General features: G+C 38.4%; 1 protein-coding gene across 1 annotated transcript in view; it reads right to left on the reverse strand.

Moving 5' to 3' along the window:
• Window positions 1–22,550, reverse strand: part of OFCC1 (orofacial cleft 1 candidate 1) — a gene marked incomplete at its 5' end in the record, with an annotated part of 303,058 nt that overhangs the window by 279,125 nt on the left and 1,383 nt on the right. Inside the window, one exon of the mRNA XM_032341375.1 lies at window positions 6,069–6,155. Coding sequence (XP_032197266.1) covers window positions 6,069–6,155 — 87 coding nt within the window. The remainder of the gene's footprint in view (window positions 1–6,068; window positions 6,156–22,550) is intronic.

Here is a 22,550-nt window from a genome sequence, read left to right on the forward strand (position 1 = left end):
GATGACCACCCCAGTCTTAGAATATACATATATACATCAAACATGGCTCCCCTTCCTCTAAGAGGCAAGTAAACTAGCTAAACTGTGTTGTACTCTTACAGAGGTAGTTTTAAAAAAGCCAACATATTTCTCCTACTTTGTACTTTGGACTCCATGGGTGAGCCAACTCTGAGGATGGTAGTTAATTCTGCAATTCACATCTGAAACTCCAGCAGCAAGTGTTCTATAAGAGCCTTGAAGGGTTTTCACTGTCCAAGTGAGAACTCCCTGAAAATTCTAGGTCTTCCCTTTCCGTCCATCCCTATGATCTTTGGAACATCAGTGTTGGAAAGAAGTTCACTGTAGCCTGTGCTCACGGACTTGGGATGACTATTCAGTAAAGCCCAGGCTGCTGGAGCCAGATAGAATGTCTGAAAGTGTAACATAAAAAGGTCTTTGAAGTCAGCTTCTGCTCACAGAAACCTGCAGATGATTTTCTCAAGGATTGGTTGACCTACAAATGTTCTTTTCCTGCCAAGAGCCTGCACAAACCTCCTACCACCCCAACATCTGGGGGGAAGGAAGGGAACCATCCCCAGAAGACATTTTACAGGTTGCACTTTAGGGAAGCATTGCCTGGAACTTGACTGATCTATGGCACATAAAAGAATCTTCTTTGGAAGTTAACAAAGAACAATAGCAGATGCCTAGATGGGGAAATTTCTGCAGACATAATAAAAACCTCCCTATAAGGACTATGCAATCTTGACAGACCAATGAGAGTCACAGAAAAGAATAAATGAACATGCATTTTGCATGTCAAAGCCAACAGATAGACAAAAGGTAAATGGGATTAGTACAGAGACACCATCCTTAAAAAGAGGCAAACCTACATCTAAATCCTAGCTCCACCACTTACCAGCTCTGTAATCTTGGGGAAACTTCTTAGAGTCTTTGAGCTTTAATCTCCTGGCCCCCAAAACGGGACAGAAGTGAGGGTTAAAAAGATAACACACATATAGCACATTGCTTCATGCCTGGCATATAGTGGGGATTCAGCAAAGGGCAGCCACCCTCATTTCCTTATTTGTTAACTACTTCATAATTTTTCATAACAGAATTTTTCAATAGTTTAGGTTCTGTCATTCTGAACTAGTATTTTTGTTTTCATTATGAAGTAATGAATTATAGACAGCTTCTGGGGTGTCCTATGAGGGGAATCTGAGCAAGAGGTTCTAGTTTTTTTGGTAGGCAGACCTGCTGAGAAACCCCTTCAGTGGTGCTCCAAGAGGAACCTGGAGAGTCAAATGGGTTACATAAGACAGAAACTGAAGGCAAGAGACCATCCCCTTCAAACTCAAATTCAACAATTTGAATCAATCCAGGTACTTTCCCCTTAGATGTTTTCCTCAAAGGGAAAAGTGGGAAAAACCAACAGGACCAAGGCAACTCCTGAGGGGAAAGAGAACAGATAGTGCCACAGATGGGGATCTGATCTCCACTCCATGCTTGCCAGATCTCTGTGACCTTAAGAAAAACTACTAAATCTTTCTCAGTATGTTTCTTCATTTTAAAAATAGAAATAATGACAGCTCCTTTAGATGGCTTTGCATTGTCTGGCCAGAGTGGCTATGTCCAGCTTAAGACACCATGAGCACTCAGGAAGTAATACTAACTCATGTATACAGAAACCTCGCCATGTTTGGGATATTATGCTTAGCACTTTCCATTCATTTCTTCATTTATGCATTCACTCAACAAGAACTTCTCAAGTCAACATTTACTCTGTGCCAATCACTGTGCTAAGCCTTAAAAATTCATTCGCGAGCAAAGTAAGTAGACTTTCTTCCCTCTTTGTGTTCAACAGATGGTTTAAAGGAGAGAAACACATTTTTTCCACAGGTAAACTCACTAATAAATAGTGAGTGGTCATCATGATGAATTTGATAAGATAGACAGGGAAACTTCACTTTGATTAGTCAAGGGAGTGGAGAATTGAGATGTAAGCTCAGAAGAGAGTACAGTGGCCAGTAAGGTGGCTGTCCCAGCACCTGTGAGGGTTCAGTGTCCAGAAAGAGCTCCATGCATCTAAGGAAAAAAAGTGAGTTCAATGTGGCCAGAGCACGGTGAGCAAGTGCAGCGGACCTGAGATGAATAAGGACAGTAGGCTGGTGTTTACCCTGAAAGCAATAGGCAACAATAAGAGAGCTTCAGTGAGGGATGAGCAAGATGCCATGTGGACAATAGGTTAAAACAAGGAAGAGTGGATGTGGACAAAAGCAATCCAACAATTCCAGGCAGGAGCTTGTGTTCACTTGAGACTGAGTTGGAACAGAATTAAAGTCTGGTGATTATGGAGAACGCATTTAGTATGTCAAATCCATGGGCCTCAACACTCCATAAGGTATTACTATGAATTAATTAGTTATTACTAAATACAACAGGTGATGGTTAACTTGATGTGTCAACTTGGTTGGGCTGCAGTACCTAGTTGTTTGGTCAAACATCAGTCTAGATGCTACTGTGAAGGTATTTTTTAGATGTGACTGACATTTACATTCATACACTTTAAGCAAAGCAAATCACTCTACACATAATGTGGGTGGGTCTCATCCAATCAGTTGAAGGCAAGAGAGAAAATGCAGGTTTCCCAAAGAAGTGATTCTCCTCAACACTACAACATAGAAATTATACTGCACTTCCAGTCTACTGCCCTGTGAAGTTCACTCTCAGGACTCCATATCAGTGCTTGCCTGAATTTCACTCAAAATTCACCTGAATCTCCACCCCACAAGTCTTAGTCCTATAGATAGACTTGCCAGTCCTCACAATCATATGAACAATCACATAGATTTCTTAAAATAATTCTCCCCCTTTCTGTCTGTCTCTCTTTGCATATATAAATATTGTACATGGATTATGTACATTTATATTATACATGTATTATGTAATATGTAGGGACAGAAAGAGAGACTATTTATTGGTTTTGGGTTCTGTTTCTTTGGAGAACACTGACTGATCCACAAGCTAGAATTACTTATATCAAATCACATCCAAATGATAAAATAATAAAAAGTTGGGCAGCTATGTACTAGATGCCTCGTAGGGACACTCAGATCTATATTCCATATTAAGTAAAATGTATTGACCAATAACCAAGAACCAATTGTCCATTATTTTTAATCTTTGCTAAATAAAAAGTTAACATGACATTATCCTTCCAGGATCTACTGTTAAAAACTTAAATTAAATTGTAGAGGTGCCTGTGTGACTGTTGATTAAGCATCTGACCTTTGATTTGAGCTCAGGTTATGATCTCATGGTCATGAGATCAACCCCCATGTCCGGATCTATGCTCAGTGGGGAGTCTGCTTGAGTTTCTTTCTTTCCCTCTTCCCTTGCCCCTTCCCCTCAAATCACCCCCCTCCCAAATAAATAATTAAATCTTTAAAAAAATTAAAAAAATAAAGTGATGGTGGTGGTGGTGGTTATTGACACTGAGAAAGAGTCATAAATTCTGTTTAACCCTGAAGGTATTTTTTAGATGTGACTGACATTTACCTAAATGTTACCTAACTCATGTGTCTTTACATTTCACTTTCAGGAAGCACAAGTGAGCAATCACTTACTCTTAGTAAGTGATTAATTACAATTATAATTTATTACAGTCCTTGATTTCTTGTACATTTACTTCTTTGTGTAGGTGTTCTCAAATCCCTCTTTCATCTATGTTTGAATGCTTTGACCATATGCATTTACATTTCTATTATAAGCTTCTTCAAACTATTTTGGAAGCAAGTAGATACAAATTATAAACAGTTTTGCCACATCTACTGTGAGAATGAAAACCATTCTCAACAGAGTGTTGACATTCCAGAAAGTGTCAACATCACTCTGAAGGGACATTTTATTGTGAAGGGTCCCAGAGGTACCCCAAAAAGGGACTTCAATCACATCGATGTAGAATTCAGTCTCCTTGGAAAGAAATAGAAGAGGCTCTGAGTTGACAAGTGATAGGAAACAGCAAAGAACTGGCTACTGTCCACACTATCTGTAGTCATGCACAGAACATGGTCAAGGGTGTGGTCTGGGTTTCGATTCCAAGATTAGGTCTGTGAATGCCCACTTCCCCACCAACATTGTTATTTAGGAGAACAGTTCTCTTGTCAAAATCCAAAATTTCTTGGGTGAAAAATACATCCCCAGGGTCTTGGATGAGACCAGGTGTTGCCTATTCAGTAACTCAGGAAAGATGAGTTAATTCTTGAAGAAAATGACACTGAGCTGGTGTCACACTCTGCTGCTTTGATTCAGTAAGCCGCCACAGTTAAAAACAAGCATGACAGAAAATCTGGGGATGGGGTCAGTGTTTCCGAAAAAGGACTAATCCGGCATGCCGATGAATAAGATCTAAGTTGTCCAGCTACAAAAACCACAAGATGCCGGATGATTTTTCAGACTTCTTTGTGGTATCTTAAAGCTGTATTGATTTGAGAAAAAAGAAACAAATTATAGACAAATAAATATGAGAACAAGTGGAACCAGGATGGACATAGATGGGGCAAACACACAAAACTCTATGCGTTGTGCCTTTGCTCAGGTGGCCAAACCCTGCCCTGTTATGTCCCTGCATGGTCTCTAGCTCTGTGCCACAGAGGACGTGGAAGGCAATCTTGTGTTCACTAACACCGTCTACCCCCCTACCTAAGATAGATGCACAGGCTTGAATACCCAGCAAAAAGAAAAATAAATTATCATCAATTGCAGGCATAAAACTGGATATAAAGACAACTGCCCACTCTGAAACGTGGGACGCAAAGTGAACTCCAGGCACTGGGCCATCACTGTAGACTAGGGAAGAGTGACACACAGTATTTTATTTTCTGAACCTTGTCTGTCCGTGGTTAGAGCCGTTCCTCATTCATGTATCACTGAACATCTTATTAAGCCAGCTTTAGTCCTTACATTACAAAAACTCCACCAAATACAACTATATATTGTGATCTCCAAGGAGTTAAAGCAGACCTCAAGAAGAATCCAGTTCACATTCCTCTCCAGAAAGTGTCGGGATTGTCTTTCATCACCCTGTGTGTTGGGCAAATAAAAGGTTGAGGTTTTTCCAGTTTTCAGTTCACCTCGATTTGAGTTACTAGTAAAAACTGTCCTCAGATCAAGTTCTTGCCTTTTCCTGTGCACACGTCTTTTGATGATATCCGTGGATTCTGTGTCATCTAAAAAGCAGTGTAGTTACTGAAAACCATCTTTTAAAATCATTCCTGCACCATACTTGAGCCCCTCTCTCTCTAAGGATTTACCCCAGTCTTTCCCTAAAATGTTCAGATTCAGTGACTGGTGCCCATGGGTCTTCTGAACTGTTATTTTACAGCTGCAACTAGACTCAAGGTTATAGAAAAGAAAATCACCAGATCACTTCACTGCTGTGGTTCAGAACCCAGGCAGCAGTTCCATGTCCTGCCTTTGATGAAAGGCATCAGGAGTCACAGTGCACAGAAACTTCTTTTTTTTTTTTTAAGATTTTATTTATTTATTTGACAGACAGAGATCACAAGTAGGCAGAGAGGCAGGCAGAGAGAGAGGAGGGGAAGCAGACTCCCTGCTGAGCAGAGAGAGAGCCCGATGCGGGGCTCGATCCCAGGACTCTGGGATCACGACCTGAGCCGAAGGCAGAGGCTTTAACCCACTGAGCTACCCAGGTGCCCAGAAACTTCTTAGGCTAGATGCATTTTGTGCTGCTTTGAAGAATGCTCATTTTAAACTCAAAGACCAGAGATGGCATTTGTGAAGTGATGATGGTCCTCATACGCATAACACGGGCCTTATAATGACACTAAACTGCTTCCGGCAGCGTCAAAAGAAAGCACATTCCTACTTCTTCTCTCTGACCAGCTGGCTGTCCTTGATCAAAAATTACCTTCGCTGCCCATCATGTTGTTAGTGGTTAAAACTTACCATTTAAATTGTAAGCCGCAAAATCTAAACGGAACTGCATGTGTGATCTTTGTCACCTCATTTTCATGAATGGAAAAGAATATTCTGACACAAAAATTACATACTTAATTCTAGCTCACCCTCTCCGCTGACCTCCATCCCACACTGCCTTGGGTTGATTTCCTCATCCATCAGTGGGTCAAAGTAATTTCTGCTGTATTCATTTCCTGTGGAAAGTACATGAAGTAAGGGTCAGTGATTATTAGAAGCACATGAACCAAAATGTTAATTTTGAAATCGACACCAGCACAGAAGGGCCATTTTAGCTACTTTATAAGCTTAATTTTTGTACAAGTCCTTCCAGGCCTCCCTTTTTTGTAATTATCATCTTGCAAAAGGTCAGAAAAGGTAATTCAAGAAACAAGTTCACGCTATCTTTCGGTTGCTAAAAAATTAATGAGAAAATGACCAAATGTAGACTTCGGAATAATAAGAATAATAATAATAATAACTTAAGCAAAATTATGTTTAGGATACACTCAAGAAATGGACATTGTTGGATTATAATGATGTTTAGGGTTTACTGATCATTCTGTTTACCTGCTTGTATAGCCACTCCCCAAGTCTGCTGTGTTGTTGTTTTCAGAATTCTGTCATTGATTTCATAATGTCTTAATTAAGAGAAACTATAACAAAATTTCCATATTGACAGTTGAAGATAAAGAAAGAGAGAAAGTGAAAAGAAAGAAAGAGAGAGAAGGAAGGCAGGGAGGAAAAGAGGGTAGGAGACAGAAAAAGAAAAGAAGGTAAGAGGTCTTTTTGCTTGGTCAACTTAAGTTACAGGAATGGAAGGTACAAATGATGTAGTCAGAAATTTTGTTCAATACACATCAACAATCTCAACAAACAATCCAAAAATCCCCACTTTACATTTCTCACTCATTTGTCTTGATAATCAAACTGTAGCGTCGAAGGGGACTTTGTAATAGCGAAAAGGGTCTGTTATCAATTTTTCAAATCTAGTTTCATACTTCCTGCAGACTGAGATGTATGTGTCTGTTGCTAGAAATTTCCATTCAGTAAAATATAAGCCACTCTGATGATCATTCAAGTTGCCTCCAACACTGCAGGAGAAATAAAGCATCATCGACCAAAAACAATGAGGTTCCAAGTACTGTTCACAGGAAAGGGTTAACAAATACCAGGTATACTGTGATCCTCCATCGTATATTTGATTTAGGATCAAAAATAATCCAAACAGCAGCTCCTTTTCCAAGACTAAATGGAATTTTGATATGAACCGAGGTTTAATTTATATTTCTGGACTGGCACATTTTTGCTGTCAGTCTCTGTTCTATCAACGTAGTAAGTACAAGAACTGAAAATCTGCTTTTCCTTGAGGTCTCAATAAAGAAAAAAATAAATGAGTTTCATTTTTGTTACTCTATCTGTCAACAACTACTAGGCTGGTATGAATCTTGGCAGTATGTAATCAAAGTCTTATGTACTGCAATAACACAGTCATTCTACCTCATTCATGTAATTGTTTTTGTGTTTTTTTCCCCTCTACCACAAAGCACTGTGGTACCCGAAGCACACGCTTCCATATGCTAGCAAAATAATTCGCCTCTATTAAAGCAAAAGTGGCAGTGTATTTCTTATTATTATCACCCACCCGCAGCAGCCAACCGTGGGGACCCAGATCCTGCAATCACCCCCGTTCCAATATGACTCGATTCTTTGTCTAACGGAAACGACTTCGTAAATAATATCAGCTTCATCAAGACCTTGGAGAAATCCAGAGACTGCCGTCGCTTTTAACCAAAAGTCTGGGGAAGTTTATCTGGTCTGCATGTTCTCAAACCCTTTTCAACCCTGCTGTCAGTTGAGAAAGGAGGGTCTGCCCGCAGAGAGCCTCCAGACCCCCAAGTCTCCCCTCGGGGGCTCCGTGCCTCTGCGCGCAACCGGGAGATGCACCCCTTGAAGGTCTACGTATGGTTTCAACGTCTATGCAAATCGTTCCTCCCACATTCAGGCCAGGTTGAGGCATACATGTAAGTTATAAACGCCACTCCTGGAGTGACTTATGCTGTGTTTCACATTTCAGGATACGGCAAATAACATTTTATAGGTAAAGGCTTATGAGGAGGCAATCCATGGATTCCCTTTAAGCATCCCTAAATTCTGCATTATGTCATTATCACATCATTTTATATCACAATCATATACCATATTACATTCATATATTTTATATAATTAATATATTTTTATAATTCATTTATTTTATATAATTCATTTATTTTAATAATTTATATATCTTCCACTATATTTCACATCATGTTGAGCATTGTTTTACATATACAATATTATACTTATTTTCTGTCTCCCCCACCAAAAAACATTTTTTTTAACTAAAACAAAAAAAATTTTTTTTTTTAAACTAACCTAAAAGTGTTCCATGAGGACAGTGACATCTCTTTCTTTACTGCAGACCCCCTCAGGGGCTAGAAGTGTGCCTGGTGCACAGAAATACTCATAATATCTGAATTCATTTGCTAAAAAAATCTCTCTTGGAAACCTACAGCAGTACCTAAATTCTTCCCTTGTCCCAATGTTCTATCTTGATTAAATGAGCAACTTTCCCCCCACACACACACACACATTTCATTCATCTCTTCCTTTCTATTCCCCGTCCCCTCTATCTTGCCCTTCAACACCCGCCGCCCTTTTCTTTTTTAACTGAGTGCTTTCTGGGAACCAAACACTGTGTCTGGATTCTAAAAACAAACCAACGAAATACGGTGTCGCTGACTTCAGAGCACCGTGAGCTCCAAGAACAAGGAAGGCAGACATGCGCAGTCGGGTTAAGATTTCATACTGTGGTAAAGGGGCGGGGGGCCTCTCGGGGCACACAGCAGGAGCTTCCCGCCCCTCCTGGGGACTTTCAGAGAAGACTCTCTGGAGAAACTACCACCCGAAGTAAATTCTGAAGCTTCCTCAGTAGTCCCAGAATTGAGTTTAACTTACGGGTGTTTTGTTTTGTTTTGTTTAGAATGTATTTATTTATTTATTTTTATTTATTTGAGAGAGAGAAAGAGAGACAAAGGAGCAAAGGAAGGGGGAGGGAGAAGGACAAGCAGACTCCGTGCTGAGCTTGGAACCAGAGGTGGGTCTCGGACTCACCACCCTGAGATCATGACCTGAGCGGAAATCAAGAGTCAGGTGCTTAACCGACTGAGCCACCCAGGCGCCCCCAACTCATGTTTTTGTTCAAATTATTATTAGCGTGTGGTACAGTGTCACTTTACGCTGTATGATGTTTCATATCTATTCACTTGACCAATATTTAGTGGGTGCCTATTATGTAAATATGTCAGTGAAATAAAACGCTCAAAAATCCTTCCCTTCACAGAGCTTGCATTCTAGGAATGGAAGAATAAAAGCAAATGAATATCTGGGCACCTGGGTGGTTCATTCGGTTAAGTGTCTGCCTTTGACTCAGGTGATGATCCTGGGGTTCTGGGATCCAGTCCCCCACGGAGCTCCTTGCTTAGCAGGGAGCCTGCTTGACATTCTTTCTTTCCCTCTTCCTATGACCCTCCCCCTCAACTCACCCTCTCTCTCTCTCTCCCAAATAAATAAATAAATACACACACACACACACACACACACACACACGGATTCTGTGCCATCTAAAATACATATACATATATATAAACATATATATATATATATATGTATATATATTTCCCCTTGCTTGTGCTGGTTATTGAATACATAAATAAAATCTTTTTAAAAAAGCAAATGAGGGGCGCCTGGGTGGCTCAGTGGGTTAAGCCTCTGCCTTCTGCTCAGGTCGTGATCCCAGGGTCCTGGGATCGAGCCCCACATGGGGCTCTCTGCTCAACAGGGAGCCTGCTTCCTCCCCTCTCTCTCTGCCTGCCTCTCTGCCTACTTGTGATCTCTGTCTGTCAAATAAATAAATAAAATCTTAAAAAAAAAAAGCAAATGAATGTTTACACTTTATAGCTTTTTTTATAGTGATTAGTGACATGGGAAAAAATAAGAGCCAGATAAGGATGATTATGCCCCCCCAAGGAGGAGCAGGTGTCACATTCCTTGCATAAGCCTTTGTTTCAAACTAAGAATGACAACTCAGTATTAAATAACTATACTCTCAAGACTATGGAGATAGTGAATCCATAATGTTTATAATAATTATAATTACTTATCAATTATATATAGTTATAAATCATACTTATAATTCATTATTTGTAACATTACAATTTTGCCAATTTCTTGCTATAACATAATTCAGCCTATGAGTCAGGTAAGAACCTACTCTTAAATATCAAAACAATTCCTCCTTTTTACTGGCATATCTTGCCCTCATAAACCAATAACCTAAATACAATAAGCAGAGTTTAAGACAGTGAAGCACATGGAGTTTAGTATAAATTTGGAAACAGCAGACCTCATCTAAGCACTAGCTCCTCTGCTCATGTTTCATTGGATAGTATTAGGATTTAATAGAGTGGGATGGTTTCAGAATAGGGTGTCTATTACCAGAAGGTAGGTTACTAATAGGATAAATTTCTGAAAGTGCCGTAATCATTCAGAATATGCTTTTGGATATATCTACAATCATCTCACAGGAAAATTAATAGACCCACTGAGAAATTCAAAGTAGGGCATTTAGCAATGTACATACAACAGATATTAATTTGGCTGGTATTTAACTGTTTGTTATATTCAGATGAATAACCTGACGATTGCATACGCAAATATATATACATTAACGCATGGCTCTCCATTGACGCAACTGGATGTGATACATAAATTTATAAATCAATACACTCTTCTTGTCCATACTATAATGAGTCTATTTTTGTTTTCCGCCTCCTGGAATTAACTGTTCAATGTTTAGAATCTGCCTCAGTTCTAATGCGTTGCTCCTGCTGCTTTTGACTGAACGGGGGGAGGAAAGCCCATGTACTCGCCTCGGCCCTTCCACACATATCAGGTTTTCCTATCATTTAACTCAGAGCAGCACAGAATGTAATCAGGGCTTTTACTTAAATTACACCGTACATGAACTTTGGTCAGGAAATCTCCAGTGTGCACCCATGCAGTTCCTCAAGGGCTGTGAGAGCGAGAACGAAATTGCCCACCAGAGGAAGGTTAGTGTGAATCATGGAAGTGTCTTGGCTCAACGAGGCAATCACTTCCTTTCAAATCAGCTAGGTTAGCTCCAGAGGAAGAAAATCTGAATGCATCTGTCTGTTCCTTGGGAGACTTTTATGGACTTCGTTCTTGTCCTTTTCCTGTGAATTCACCTGCTTCCGCTCAGCCTTTTATCACCAATCATCATGTTATCTGTAATATGCTATAAATTAGATACGTTAAACACAAGGCTTGCATGTAAACTAAGTAACTAACTAAGCAATTTACATTCTGTGATTGTAGCCATACACAAACGTTTGACAAACTAGAATATTCTCCTGAACGGTATTCTTAAAGGCACGAAGCCTCTGTAACTATAATTAAATTTGATTCCCATGAACTTTATGAATAAATTTGAGAAAACTTCCTAAGTTCCCCTCTTTGAAAATCCAGTGTGAAGAACTTCGATTTAAATGTCCACAAGGCCCGATGTCTGAAACATAAATGTAGAAATCAGAGGCTGTAATGGGATGTAGCAAGGGGAAACTATAGTGGACTCAAACACGCTCTGCCATACCAAATCAACCCAAATACTATTTTATAAAGTTGATGTACAAACATATTTTAAATTAAAGACAACTAAAGGTGCAAGAGTACTTCTTACAATGATAAAGAATAGTAATGTTAAATCAAAGTCCTCAATAACTAAACAGAAAAACAAAACCCAAATAAACATCAAAAAAAGAAAACCTAATGACAAAAACTCAAAATATGACTCAGACATTCACTACCAAGCCTATCATTCAACATTCTTAGAAATCTTGGCCAAAGCAGTTAGAAAAAATATAAGGGGGGTGGAGGGGTGAGCTAAGATTATTGAAAATAATTATATTTTGTATAAATTACTATTTGGAGATAATGAGCTTCTCTACCATGAAAACATCAAATTTATCCAAAAACTTAAGAACAAAGAATATATTATTGGCATAATTTCCTGAAAATAACCAGATAATCATTAAGAATCATTAACTTTTCAGGGCACTGGGTGGCTCAGTCAGTTGAGCATGTGCCTTCAGCTCAGGTCATGATCTCGGGGTCCTGGGATTGAGCCCTGCCTCAGGAAACCTGTTTCTCCCTCTGCCCCTCCCCTCTGCTTGTGCTTTTCCTCTCTCTAATAAATAAATAAAATCTTTTAAAAAAAGAATCATTAACTTTTCTAAATATGAATATTAGCCACTTAGAAGATAATGAATATAGAAAACCAACACCCATAAAAAAAGCTCCAGACAGTTCTCAAAAATTTATTTATTTATTTTAGATTTTTCATAGGAATCCATAGATGGTCATCCAGAATATTCATCTTATGCAGAAATTCAAACAAAAAGACACAGATGTTTTTAATATCAGAGCTAAAAACAGCAAACAGATACCATTTCCTTTTTCTTCTTTATAGAAAGGCTAACCGGGCGCCTGGGTGGCTCAGTGGGTTAAGCTGCTGCCTTCGGCTCAGGTCATGATCTCAGAGTCCTTGGATGGAGCCCCACATCCGGCTCTCTGCTCAGCAGGGAGCCTGCTTCCTCCTCTCTCTCTCTGCCTGCCTCTCTGCCTGCTTGTGATCTCTGTCTGTCAAGTAAATAAATAAAATCTTTAAAAAAAAAAAAAAGAAAGCTTAAAAAGAAAGGCTAACCTGTGACAATTGCTTGGCTGGGGACACTATATTCCAGAGCTGGTGGCCTGCTGGACAAATTAGCTTTCTCCACTGTGTATTCTCATTTCCTTTCCAAATCTTGTGGGTATCTGAGATATCAGTGATTTGAAAATCTAAATAGGGTAATGGTTGAAGTTTGCTAACAAGTACTAATTAATTGAGCCATATTCATTCTTCCCCTAAGGCCCTCCCTTGTGGTAAATTATGAGGCATCTTAACTTTCAAACCACTGGAGTGCTGTTGAGTGCATAACTGCTTTATCCCTGGCCCCCCAAGGCACTGAGGCATCATGGGCTCCTCTGGACCTCAAATCCTCAGAGTTAAACCAAGTCCCTGAGGAGCTAACTTCTAAACAGGAAGATCTTCCTGTTACTTAAGTAATGGTGATAATTCAAAGGTTAAGTATAAATATATTATTTTTTTTAACACATGTTGAAAAGTCCTTCCAAAAATACCAAAGTAGGTTTTCTTTTTTTCTAGTTTGAAGCCTGGCAATATTACTCTACATGGAAATCAATCAGTGTATATTGTGTGTAATACCACCTTCAAATTACGAATATACCTAAAATTAGACATGTCACCCTCTAATCTTTTTCATTATGCCTTCATTCATTTAACAATACATCTTCCTCCTGGATCTAAGATTACTTGTATAAATGCACTGTATTTAAGGCTTCATTTGGGTAGTAATTTTTTTATCACACTAGAGCACACTTCAGTATGGAAGCAATCAATATCATGGATTATTAGATTTCATTTACACAATCTTAATAATCCTTGCTCTAAAAATATCTGGTAATCTAAAGACATCTACACTTTGTCTCATAAAACAAAAGGTTCAAGACTTCCCCAAGGTTTTGATTTTGTTCTGTTTTGTTTTAAGATTTTATTTATTTATTTATTTGAGAGAGAGAGAGAGTGAGAGAGAGCACACACAAGGGGAGTGGCAGAGAGAGAGGAATAAGCAGGCTTCCCCACTGAGCAAGGAGCCCAATGCGGGGATTGATCCCGGGATCCTGAGATCATGACCTGAGAAGAAGGCAGACGCTTAACCACCTGCGCCACCGAGGCGCACCCCCTCCCTCCCTGGTTTTTTAATGAGATTTTTGGTCAATTAATCTGATGAAGACTAAGGAAAATCACATTTTCTGTTAAAATATCTTTAATAGAAAATAAAATTGATCTGAAAGAAACGCTAAATGGAATTATTTGGAGATTAAGTTTATATTAAGAGCATCAAATACTAAAGTCATGAAAAACTTTCAAGTAAAATTGTTCTTAAAATGGAAATACAACCATTGAACTCTGGTCAACATGATGACTTGATGCATGATGCAAAGCTTGAAATTTATATGAAATTTCATCAATATGGGGCTCCTGGGTGGCTCAGTGGGTTAAAGCCTCTGCCTTCAGCTCAGGTCATGATCTCAGAGTCCTGGGATCGAGCCCCGCATCAGGCTCTCTGCTCAGCAGGGAGCCTGCTTCCCTTCCTCCCTCTCTGCCTGCCTCTCTGCCTCCTTGTGATCTCTGTCAAATAAATAAATAAAATCTTAAATTTATTTTTCATCGATATAGTGTAACTTCTTATTCTGGTAGGAAAATATGTCTTTCAAAATTTCACCAGGGACACCCGGGTGGCTCAGTCAGTTAAGCATTTGACTCTTGATTTTGACTGAAGTCACGATCTCAGAGTAATGAGATCAAACCCCATGGTGGGCTCCATGCTCAGTGCAGAGGCTGCTTGAGATTCTCTCTTTATCCCTCTCCTCCACTCTCTCTCTCTCCCCCACAACTCAAAATAAATAAATGAATCTTTTAAAAAAAAAACTAAAAAATAAAATTTCACCAAATATTTCAGAGGATGTAGGTAAACAATCCAGTAACATGTCCAACTGCTAACACACTGCATTGATAACGTATCAGAAAACATTGTTGTCTCAATTTTTACTATGTACTTGTTTACAGTAGGAAAATAATTGGACTTCTGTTATATCAACTATGTGGTATCCAGTCTAGCATTTCTATGATTCTAAGATTTTTAACCATAATTTTCACGACTGTGTAGATTTCTGTGCTCACATTTTTATTTTAAAACTATATAAATTTCACTGGTATAAACATAAATCTAGTGGTTTAAATCAGTGAACTAGAGTAACAAGACAATATCTCCCAAAGTTAAAATTATTCTTTAAAAAATCTTATTCCAACTAACTATGTATGAAAGAGTTTTAAAATATTATTTTACCAACAAAGTCACCTATTAGGGATTTTGCTAACATCAACTTGAAGAGAATATAGAAAATAATTGTGCTTAATGGCTGGGAAAGTGTTACCCATGGTTCCATTTTAGCATTAACAAGTAGGAAAAGACAGCACAAACAGACATTCTGCTGATTTCCTGACCAAATCTGTCTGATTAACTGGAAATAGACATTTATCTCTGAGAAGACAATAAATTAAACTTTTCTTATTCTATTGAAATTCTCAAAACTCAAACATCTGTTTTAAACGCTCTTTTCTCAACTAGACAAACATTGTTCTAGAACTGTCACTCCATTAAAAAAAAAAGTACAAGAAAGTAATCTTAAGTTGATTTATGTTGATTTCTATAAACTGACTAAATATTTCATCTTTTGTATATCTCCATATTTTTTAATCTCAGAAGGAAGGATACTTTCCTGAGTGCTTATTTTAGCCTTTGAAGTCAACGAAAGAAATTCAAATCACTTAGGAACCAAATAGTATCTACAGACACAAATCCAGGTCAGTTCAATAAATCTAAAAGCAAATGGTTTTCCTGTATATATCTTTTATCTTAGTAACAAGTGGAATGTCTGAAAGCAAAAAATATACATATTTATATTTTATGTATATATATAATTTATAAATAAACAAAATATATAAATAAATATATTTATTTATATATATTATATTCATATTTATTTATAAATAAATATGTTCATGTTTATATATATTAAATATATTAATATGTTTATTTATAAATAAATATAAATAAAATATATAAATAATATATTTTATTATATATAAATATATATTTATATATATAAATAATATATTTTTTAATGTTCTAATAAATTTCATAGCACACTTGTTTCCCATCTTAAGGGAAAACAGCTATAAGTGAGAGAGACCTAAACAGTTTTATACAATATAAACTCTCAAATAATCTAGGCTATGGGGGTACATGGGTAGCTCAGTTGATTAAGCAACCAACTCTTGATTGATGATCTCAATGTCGTGAGACTGAGGCCTGAGTTGGGCTCCCTCTGAGCGTAGAGCCGGCTTAAGATTCTCTCTCTACATCTCCCTCTTCCCTACCTCCTGCTTGCACACGTACACGTGCATGTTCTCTCTCTCTCTAAAAATAAAATAAAACATGTGCATGTTCTCTCTCTCTCTCTAAAAATAAAATAAAATAATCCAGGCTATGTACACTATGGGGAAAAACAATTCTCATCACATATGTGCTCAGATTATTTGAATTATGCACTTAACACATATACTTATATGTTATTTTTAAAAAATTTTTGTAGAAGTGTCTCTTTAATGGCCACAGCAATCTGAAATTAGATTTAGGGTTACATTTATAACCTTAATCCAGGACTTTTTCCAGTTTAGGCACAACTATTGTAGGTTTCCTACCCTTACTTCAATCTACTCCTTATTTCTTCAGGAAGGATCTAAGGCCTTAGATCACATATGCTCCAACGAATTCCCCTCAGTATCTTTGGAACATTGACCATTGTCTTTCTCCACTGCTCAGGCTTCAGCTTTGCTGCTGTTACATAAAAACATGTAAACGTTTTTATGCTAACAAAGGTGCTCTTCAAACCATATTTATCATGAGATCAGTGATGGCAACTCCATTCCATGAAGCCACAGGAAAACCACTTCCTCTCCATTCCAGGACGGCTGCTGGGGCCACTTCAATGCTGCTGGGGCCACTGTTGCCTCCAATACTAATTTCTGCTAGTACCTCTTATAGGCCATGTCATGTTTTCACCAACATCTTCTCTGGATCTGCTCAAACCTTGGACTCGCACTCATAACCATCCCACGTCGCACTAACAATGTCAAGTGAAGGGATATACACCATTTTTGCTAACGTGATATTCCTCCATATCATACAAATCAGCAGGTGGAGACACTGAGATCCCCAACAACTGATAGAGATCTCAATTTTTATTCCAAGCCCCTTTCCCAAAAACCCAGGAATAAATGCCTGGGGATTAGATCATGGGACAACATGATTGACAAACACTGTACTGTGATCAAAATTACCCTTCCTCTCTGGCCTTGAGCTATTGGCATGACATCAAGTTTGTGTGCCTGTCTGTCTCTTTCCTTGGAATTAACCTTTTCCTAGAGGTCATCTTACTTTTCTCTTAAATGGAAATGCAACAGATGATTCAGTCAAATGGCAGCTGAAAATAGCTTAGCAAAGTTTGAATTTAAGATGGAATTTCATTGATATAGCCTAACTACTTAATCTGATTGCCAGGAAGTTTTGTTTTTTTTTTTTTAATTTTCACCCAATATTTAAAGAAAACCAGGTTTAAAAAAAAAAAAAAGTTCTGTCCAACTGCTAAGATACTGGCCATATCACTAACATATCAGAAAACCTAAATTTCCGTATCAGCTTTTTAAATAAAAAGCTATCTTCATTATAGACTCCTTCAAACCACAAATCCTCACACATGCTTATTCTGAGGTTGAACATATTTGAATCAACTAAACTGGGATCCTACTCACATGCACACACATATACACACACACATACACACTTCTATTTCAATCCATACTTCCAGAATCACCCAATTTAAGAAATGCTATGTATAAAATAGATGTAAAATACCTCTATGAGAAAAGTTTGCTTTTTTGAGAGTACCAGATTAACCTGGATTAATTAATTAAATCTCAGTGTGACTTTGCAGATGTGATATGTTGTATGAACACAGAGAGATTCCATGTCTGCTTGCTCAATTTTGTATCTCCCAACTGTACTAAGTATAGTGCTTGACAAATGGAAAATATTCAGTCGATATGCTTTTCAGTAAATGAGGAGGGAGAAATGGAGAAATACATATGCATTTTTCATTTTATATATATATAACTTCTAAACAAAATATTATATAAATCATTTTGTATCCAACTAACATTTTGTATCCAACTGACATTTTGTATCCACTCCTATTTTTAAGTTGTCCTGATGGTGTTAACCATAGGATATGATCAGGAAATCATCAAAGACATAGGAATTATAAGGGACAGTTATCAGATTTTTGTTTGGTTGATTTACATTGCTGTCTTGCATCCATTTCCTCTCTCTACTAGCATCCTGATTTCCTAGTACCCAGTGCGCATCATCTTGATGGTCCAGTAACTCCAAATTCCTGTCTCCAACTACAGAAACTCAGGAGGGCAAACAGAACCTACTTATCCTGCTCTGATAAAACCAGGAGGCAAGCAAGTGACCTGGGCATGGCCAGCCCAATGGTCTTCCCTAGGACTTTGAGTAAGTGAAGAAAGGATGGAAAGAACAGTAGAAATAACCTGTTGCTGCTGTTGTTGTTCTATCCACTTTTACAATGCTTTATTATTTCTCTATATTATTTCTCCATAGCTCCTTCTCACACGTATCCTACATTTCATTTTACTGCCATCTATACTTTAGGCATTCTCTACCTGTTTAGTGCCGCCATTTTTTTTTTAAGATTATTAAATATTCCCTTTTGTCCCATCCAGCCCTCAAGCCCTGGTTAGGTTCAGAACCTAAGCCGCCTCCTCTCTCTTTTGAAATTCTAAGCAGTTGTAATTTCTCTGCCGCTTTCCCTTTCAAGGACTATATTTCAGAATTTCCCTTTCTCAGAGGGCTAATCATCATCAGGCCGGGGCATAGCTGGGAATGAGCAAAGAGGGCGAACTGGGATCAGAAAAGCATTCTACACACAGGAAGCGTAAGCTCTGGGCCAGATGGAACAGAGAACAGGTGGCCCAAGATAATCACATATATTCTTACTAATGCTTTTTTTTAAGCACCTAAAAGGTGGAAATGTATTGATATTTACTGATGGGATGAAAATTTGTGCTCATTTCAATAGCATGGGGGAAATATCTAATTACTTTTTTATCTAAGTAATCATATTGGTAGATGAAATAAATTTCCTTTTTTTTAATATTAATAAGAAACACTGTGTTCTATAATATGGAGAAGTTTCTAAATTCACATATTTCAAATATTCTTCTTCATTCACTGTCTGTAAAAGTGCACATTTCATTTGTAATTGAAACTTTTTTGGAGGCTCTTCCAAAGACAGGCAAACAGGATGGGTTTGAGTAGAGATGCAGTAAATAATTTTTTTTTTTAATGTTGACTATGTTCCAGAAGAGAGAAGTATAATGCCTACCCCTGTAATGTCTGGCTGGTTTTGTCAGGATGATAATAAATCATTTCTGGATTTTCCATCTAAACCTTCTTCATTTCGCTCCTTCCACTCTGTTCTACTTTCGAGCTATAACATTTTTGCTCTCTCCATTTTCCAGAATCAGGCCAACAATCACTCATGACAATTACTACCTTCCATGCCCATTCTCATCTCCAAGATATGGGAATAAGCCCATGATAGTAGCTCTCAACCCAGCTGTCCATCAAAATGCCTTGTAGAAGATCTGGAATACAGACTGCCCAAGAGTCATCCTGGAGGCTATAACTGCCAAAGGACCCTTGGCTCCCCAGATAATTCTTTTTTTTTTTTTTAAGATTTTATTTATTCATTTGACACAGAGAGATCGTAAGTAGGCAGAGAGGCAGGCAGAGAGAGAGAGAGGAGGAAGCAGGCTCCCCGCGGAGCAGAGAACCCGATGCGGGACTCGATCCCAGGACCCTGAGATCATGACCTGAGCCGAAGGCAGCGGCTTAACCCACTGAGCCACCCAGGCGCCCTCCCCAGATAATTCTGATAGATAGCCAGGGTTTAAAAAACACCAACACAGGAACATAAATTCTAGTTTCAGGGATATATTAGAACGTTAAATCAACATACCTTTACCTACCAATTATACTTTCCTTATAGAAACTCATATGTACAAAACCAACATCAAGATAGCTGCTGTTTGGAATAAGCCTACTTTAAAATCACGGAGAAGTGGGGCACCTGGGTGGCTCAGTGGGTTAAAACCTCTGCCTTCAGCTCGGGTCATGGTCCCAGGGTCCTGGGATCGAGCCCCGCATCGGGCTCTCTGCTCAGCAGGGAGCCTGCTTCCTCCTCTCTTTCTGCCTGCTTCTCTGCCTACTTGTGATCTCTGCCTGTCAAATAAATAAATAAAATCTTAAAAAAAAAATCATGGAGCAGTTACTAATTCCTGGTACACAGAAGAATTCACTCAGCCTATCTCCAGGAATACCCTTTGTAGTCAGATATATATATATATATATATATATATAATTTCTGTGATTGATATATATCAATCACAGAAATGATGTCAGTGGCTCCTGGGTAGCTCAGTCGGTTAAGCATCTGACTCTTGACTTCAGCTCAGGTCCTGATCTCAGGGTCATGAGATAGAGCCCTGTGGAGAGCTCCGCACTCAGCAGGCAGTCTGCTTCTCTCCCTCTTCCTCTCCCTCTGACCCTCCCCCAGCTCACATGCACGCTCTCTCTAAAATAAATAAATTAACTAAAAAGAGAAAGAAAGAAGGAAATGATGTTAGAAATGACAAATACAATTGAGACTGTGTTGGGAATATTATGCATGTGGGGGCTGAGATCTTATAGTTCTCTAATAGTTCTGTAAATTCTACCACGGAGATTTTTACAGCAAAACTTCCAGGTCTAATTAGCTACAATCACATTGCTCAATACCAGCCACCAACTATGTATGCCAATGGAGCACCTGAAATTAAGAACTTTTAGATTTTCTGTTAATGTAAAATACACAAATTTCAAAGACTTCATGCCAAAAAAAAGTAAAATATTTTTACATTTTTATGTTGAGTGTAAGCTGAAATAATAGTATTTGTAGATATTGTTTTAAATAAAATGTATTATTAAAATTAATTCACTAGTTTTCTTTTAATTTTACCAGTGTGGGCTATTAGAAAATGCCAAGTTATGTATGCAGCTCACATTATATTTCAATTGGGTAACACTTTCCTATGTTTATTTCCACCCTGACACTTACCACAAGTGTCATCCTTTCCATAGGCTTCACCATATCCTTTCTCACCCACACCTGATCTACCTAAAAGTAATTATTCTCCGTGACCTGCTTTATTCAACTTATAAAGCCAAGCCTTCAAGTGGTATTCCACTTCCGAATATTCATCAACAACCTTTAATTCAACAACTTTTAAATTCAAGGTTTCCACATAGACTTCTTGTCTTCTGGGATCACAGAGAATAAGAATTCCTACTGAAAACAAAAAAACACAGACAAAAAAACCCAAACAAACCAAAAGCAGAACACCTCTGTTGAATATAAATTATGAAAGATAAATAAATATAAATATAAAATCATATAAATATAAAATAAATATAAAATATAAATACAAATGAATATAGATTTTACACAAAAAAATCCTGTTCCAGCCACCATTTGGGCTATGGAACACACCTCTCTCCTCAGGGTCTAACCATGAAATACTGTACCTCCATAAGAAAGACTAATTTTTCATCAAGGGAACTGAAGACCCAAAAAATGTCCTTGGGCTGAAGATCCCAGTTTTCCTTCAGTCCAGGGTTGGACAAGAAGTCAGACAAATGCTATGGCGCCCTAAGCCTCCTTCATGCTGCTGAGCCCCTGCCACTCCGCCAGCATTTTCTTTGCCCATTTGGGAGGTGACTGATCCCGAATGTCTGACCCTACTGTAGACAGATCTGTAGATAACATCTCTAGATGTTATCCTGATACTCCTTGGCAATGCTCCATCCCTAGATGCGGTGACATTTACCATAAAAAAGAGGATTGCTATAGGGCAGAGGGGTGAGATGTGTAGATCATAGCGTCAAACAAGACTTGATTCAAGTCCCTTACTCTACCCTGTATTCTTTTTCTTACTTTAATCAAGTTGAAACATTGATTTCCTCATCTATAAAATGAGAGTAAAAAAATACACTTGGTGTACATTCTGCTGGCTGACTCCAAGACCCACTCACAACCACCCCCCCACACACACTCTCTGCCATTGCAGTTGGAAACTTGATGCCCAGGTAACAATGTTTTCCAGTCTCTCTTGCAGCTGGATGTGGCCATGGGACCAGTGTCCAGCAACAGGGTTATACACAGAAATTCTATATGTAACTACGTGTATGATGGCCTCTGCTTCCCTCCCAGGGCTTGGAATATGGAGGCGACACCGAGTCATCTTGGACCATGAAGACGGGAACCAGCTTAGAGATTACAAAGCCATCAAGCAGAAAGTACTAAAGCCAATATAAACCTCTATAACTGTGGCTTTTATTACATTACCCTACATCCTGCCACTTCTTCACAGACTTACAGAAAAACACAGGCACATGCAAGAAGAAAGAGCCAAGCTAAATCCACTGATTAGAACGTGCCTGGTACATCCTGGCATGCAGAAATCTAGAGGCTGGTACTGAGGAATCAAAATTTATGCAACAAATGCTCTGCGCGCCATACTAACCTACTGGGATCCGGACTGCCTGGTCTGTACAGGTGGAAATCATGATGATGCTGCTAAGGGGGGGGGGGGGGGACCAGCAGAGAAC

The sequence above is a fragment of the Mustela erminea genome, chromosome 4, assembly GCF_009829155.1.
Source record: "Mustela erminea isolate mMusErm1 chromosome 4, mMusErm1.Pri, whole genome shotgun sequence".
Classification (NCBI taxonomy): Eukaryota; Metazoa; Chordata; class Mammalia; order Carnivora; family Mustelidae; genus Mustela; species Mustela erminea.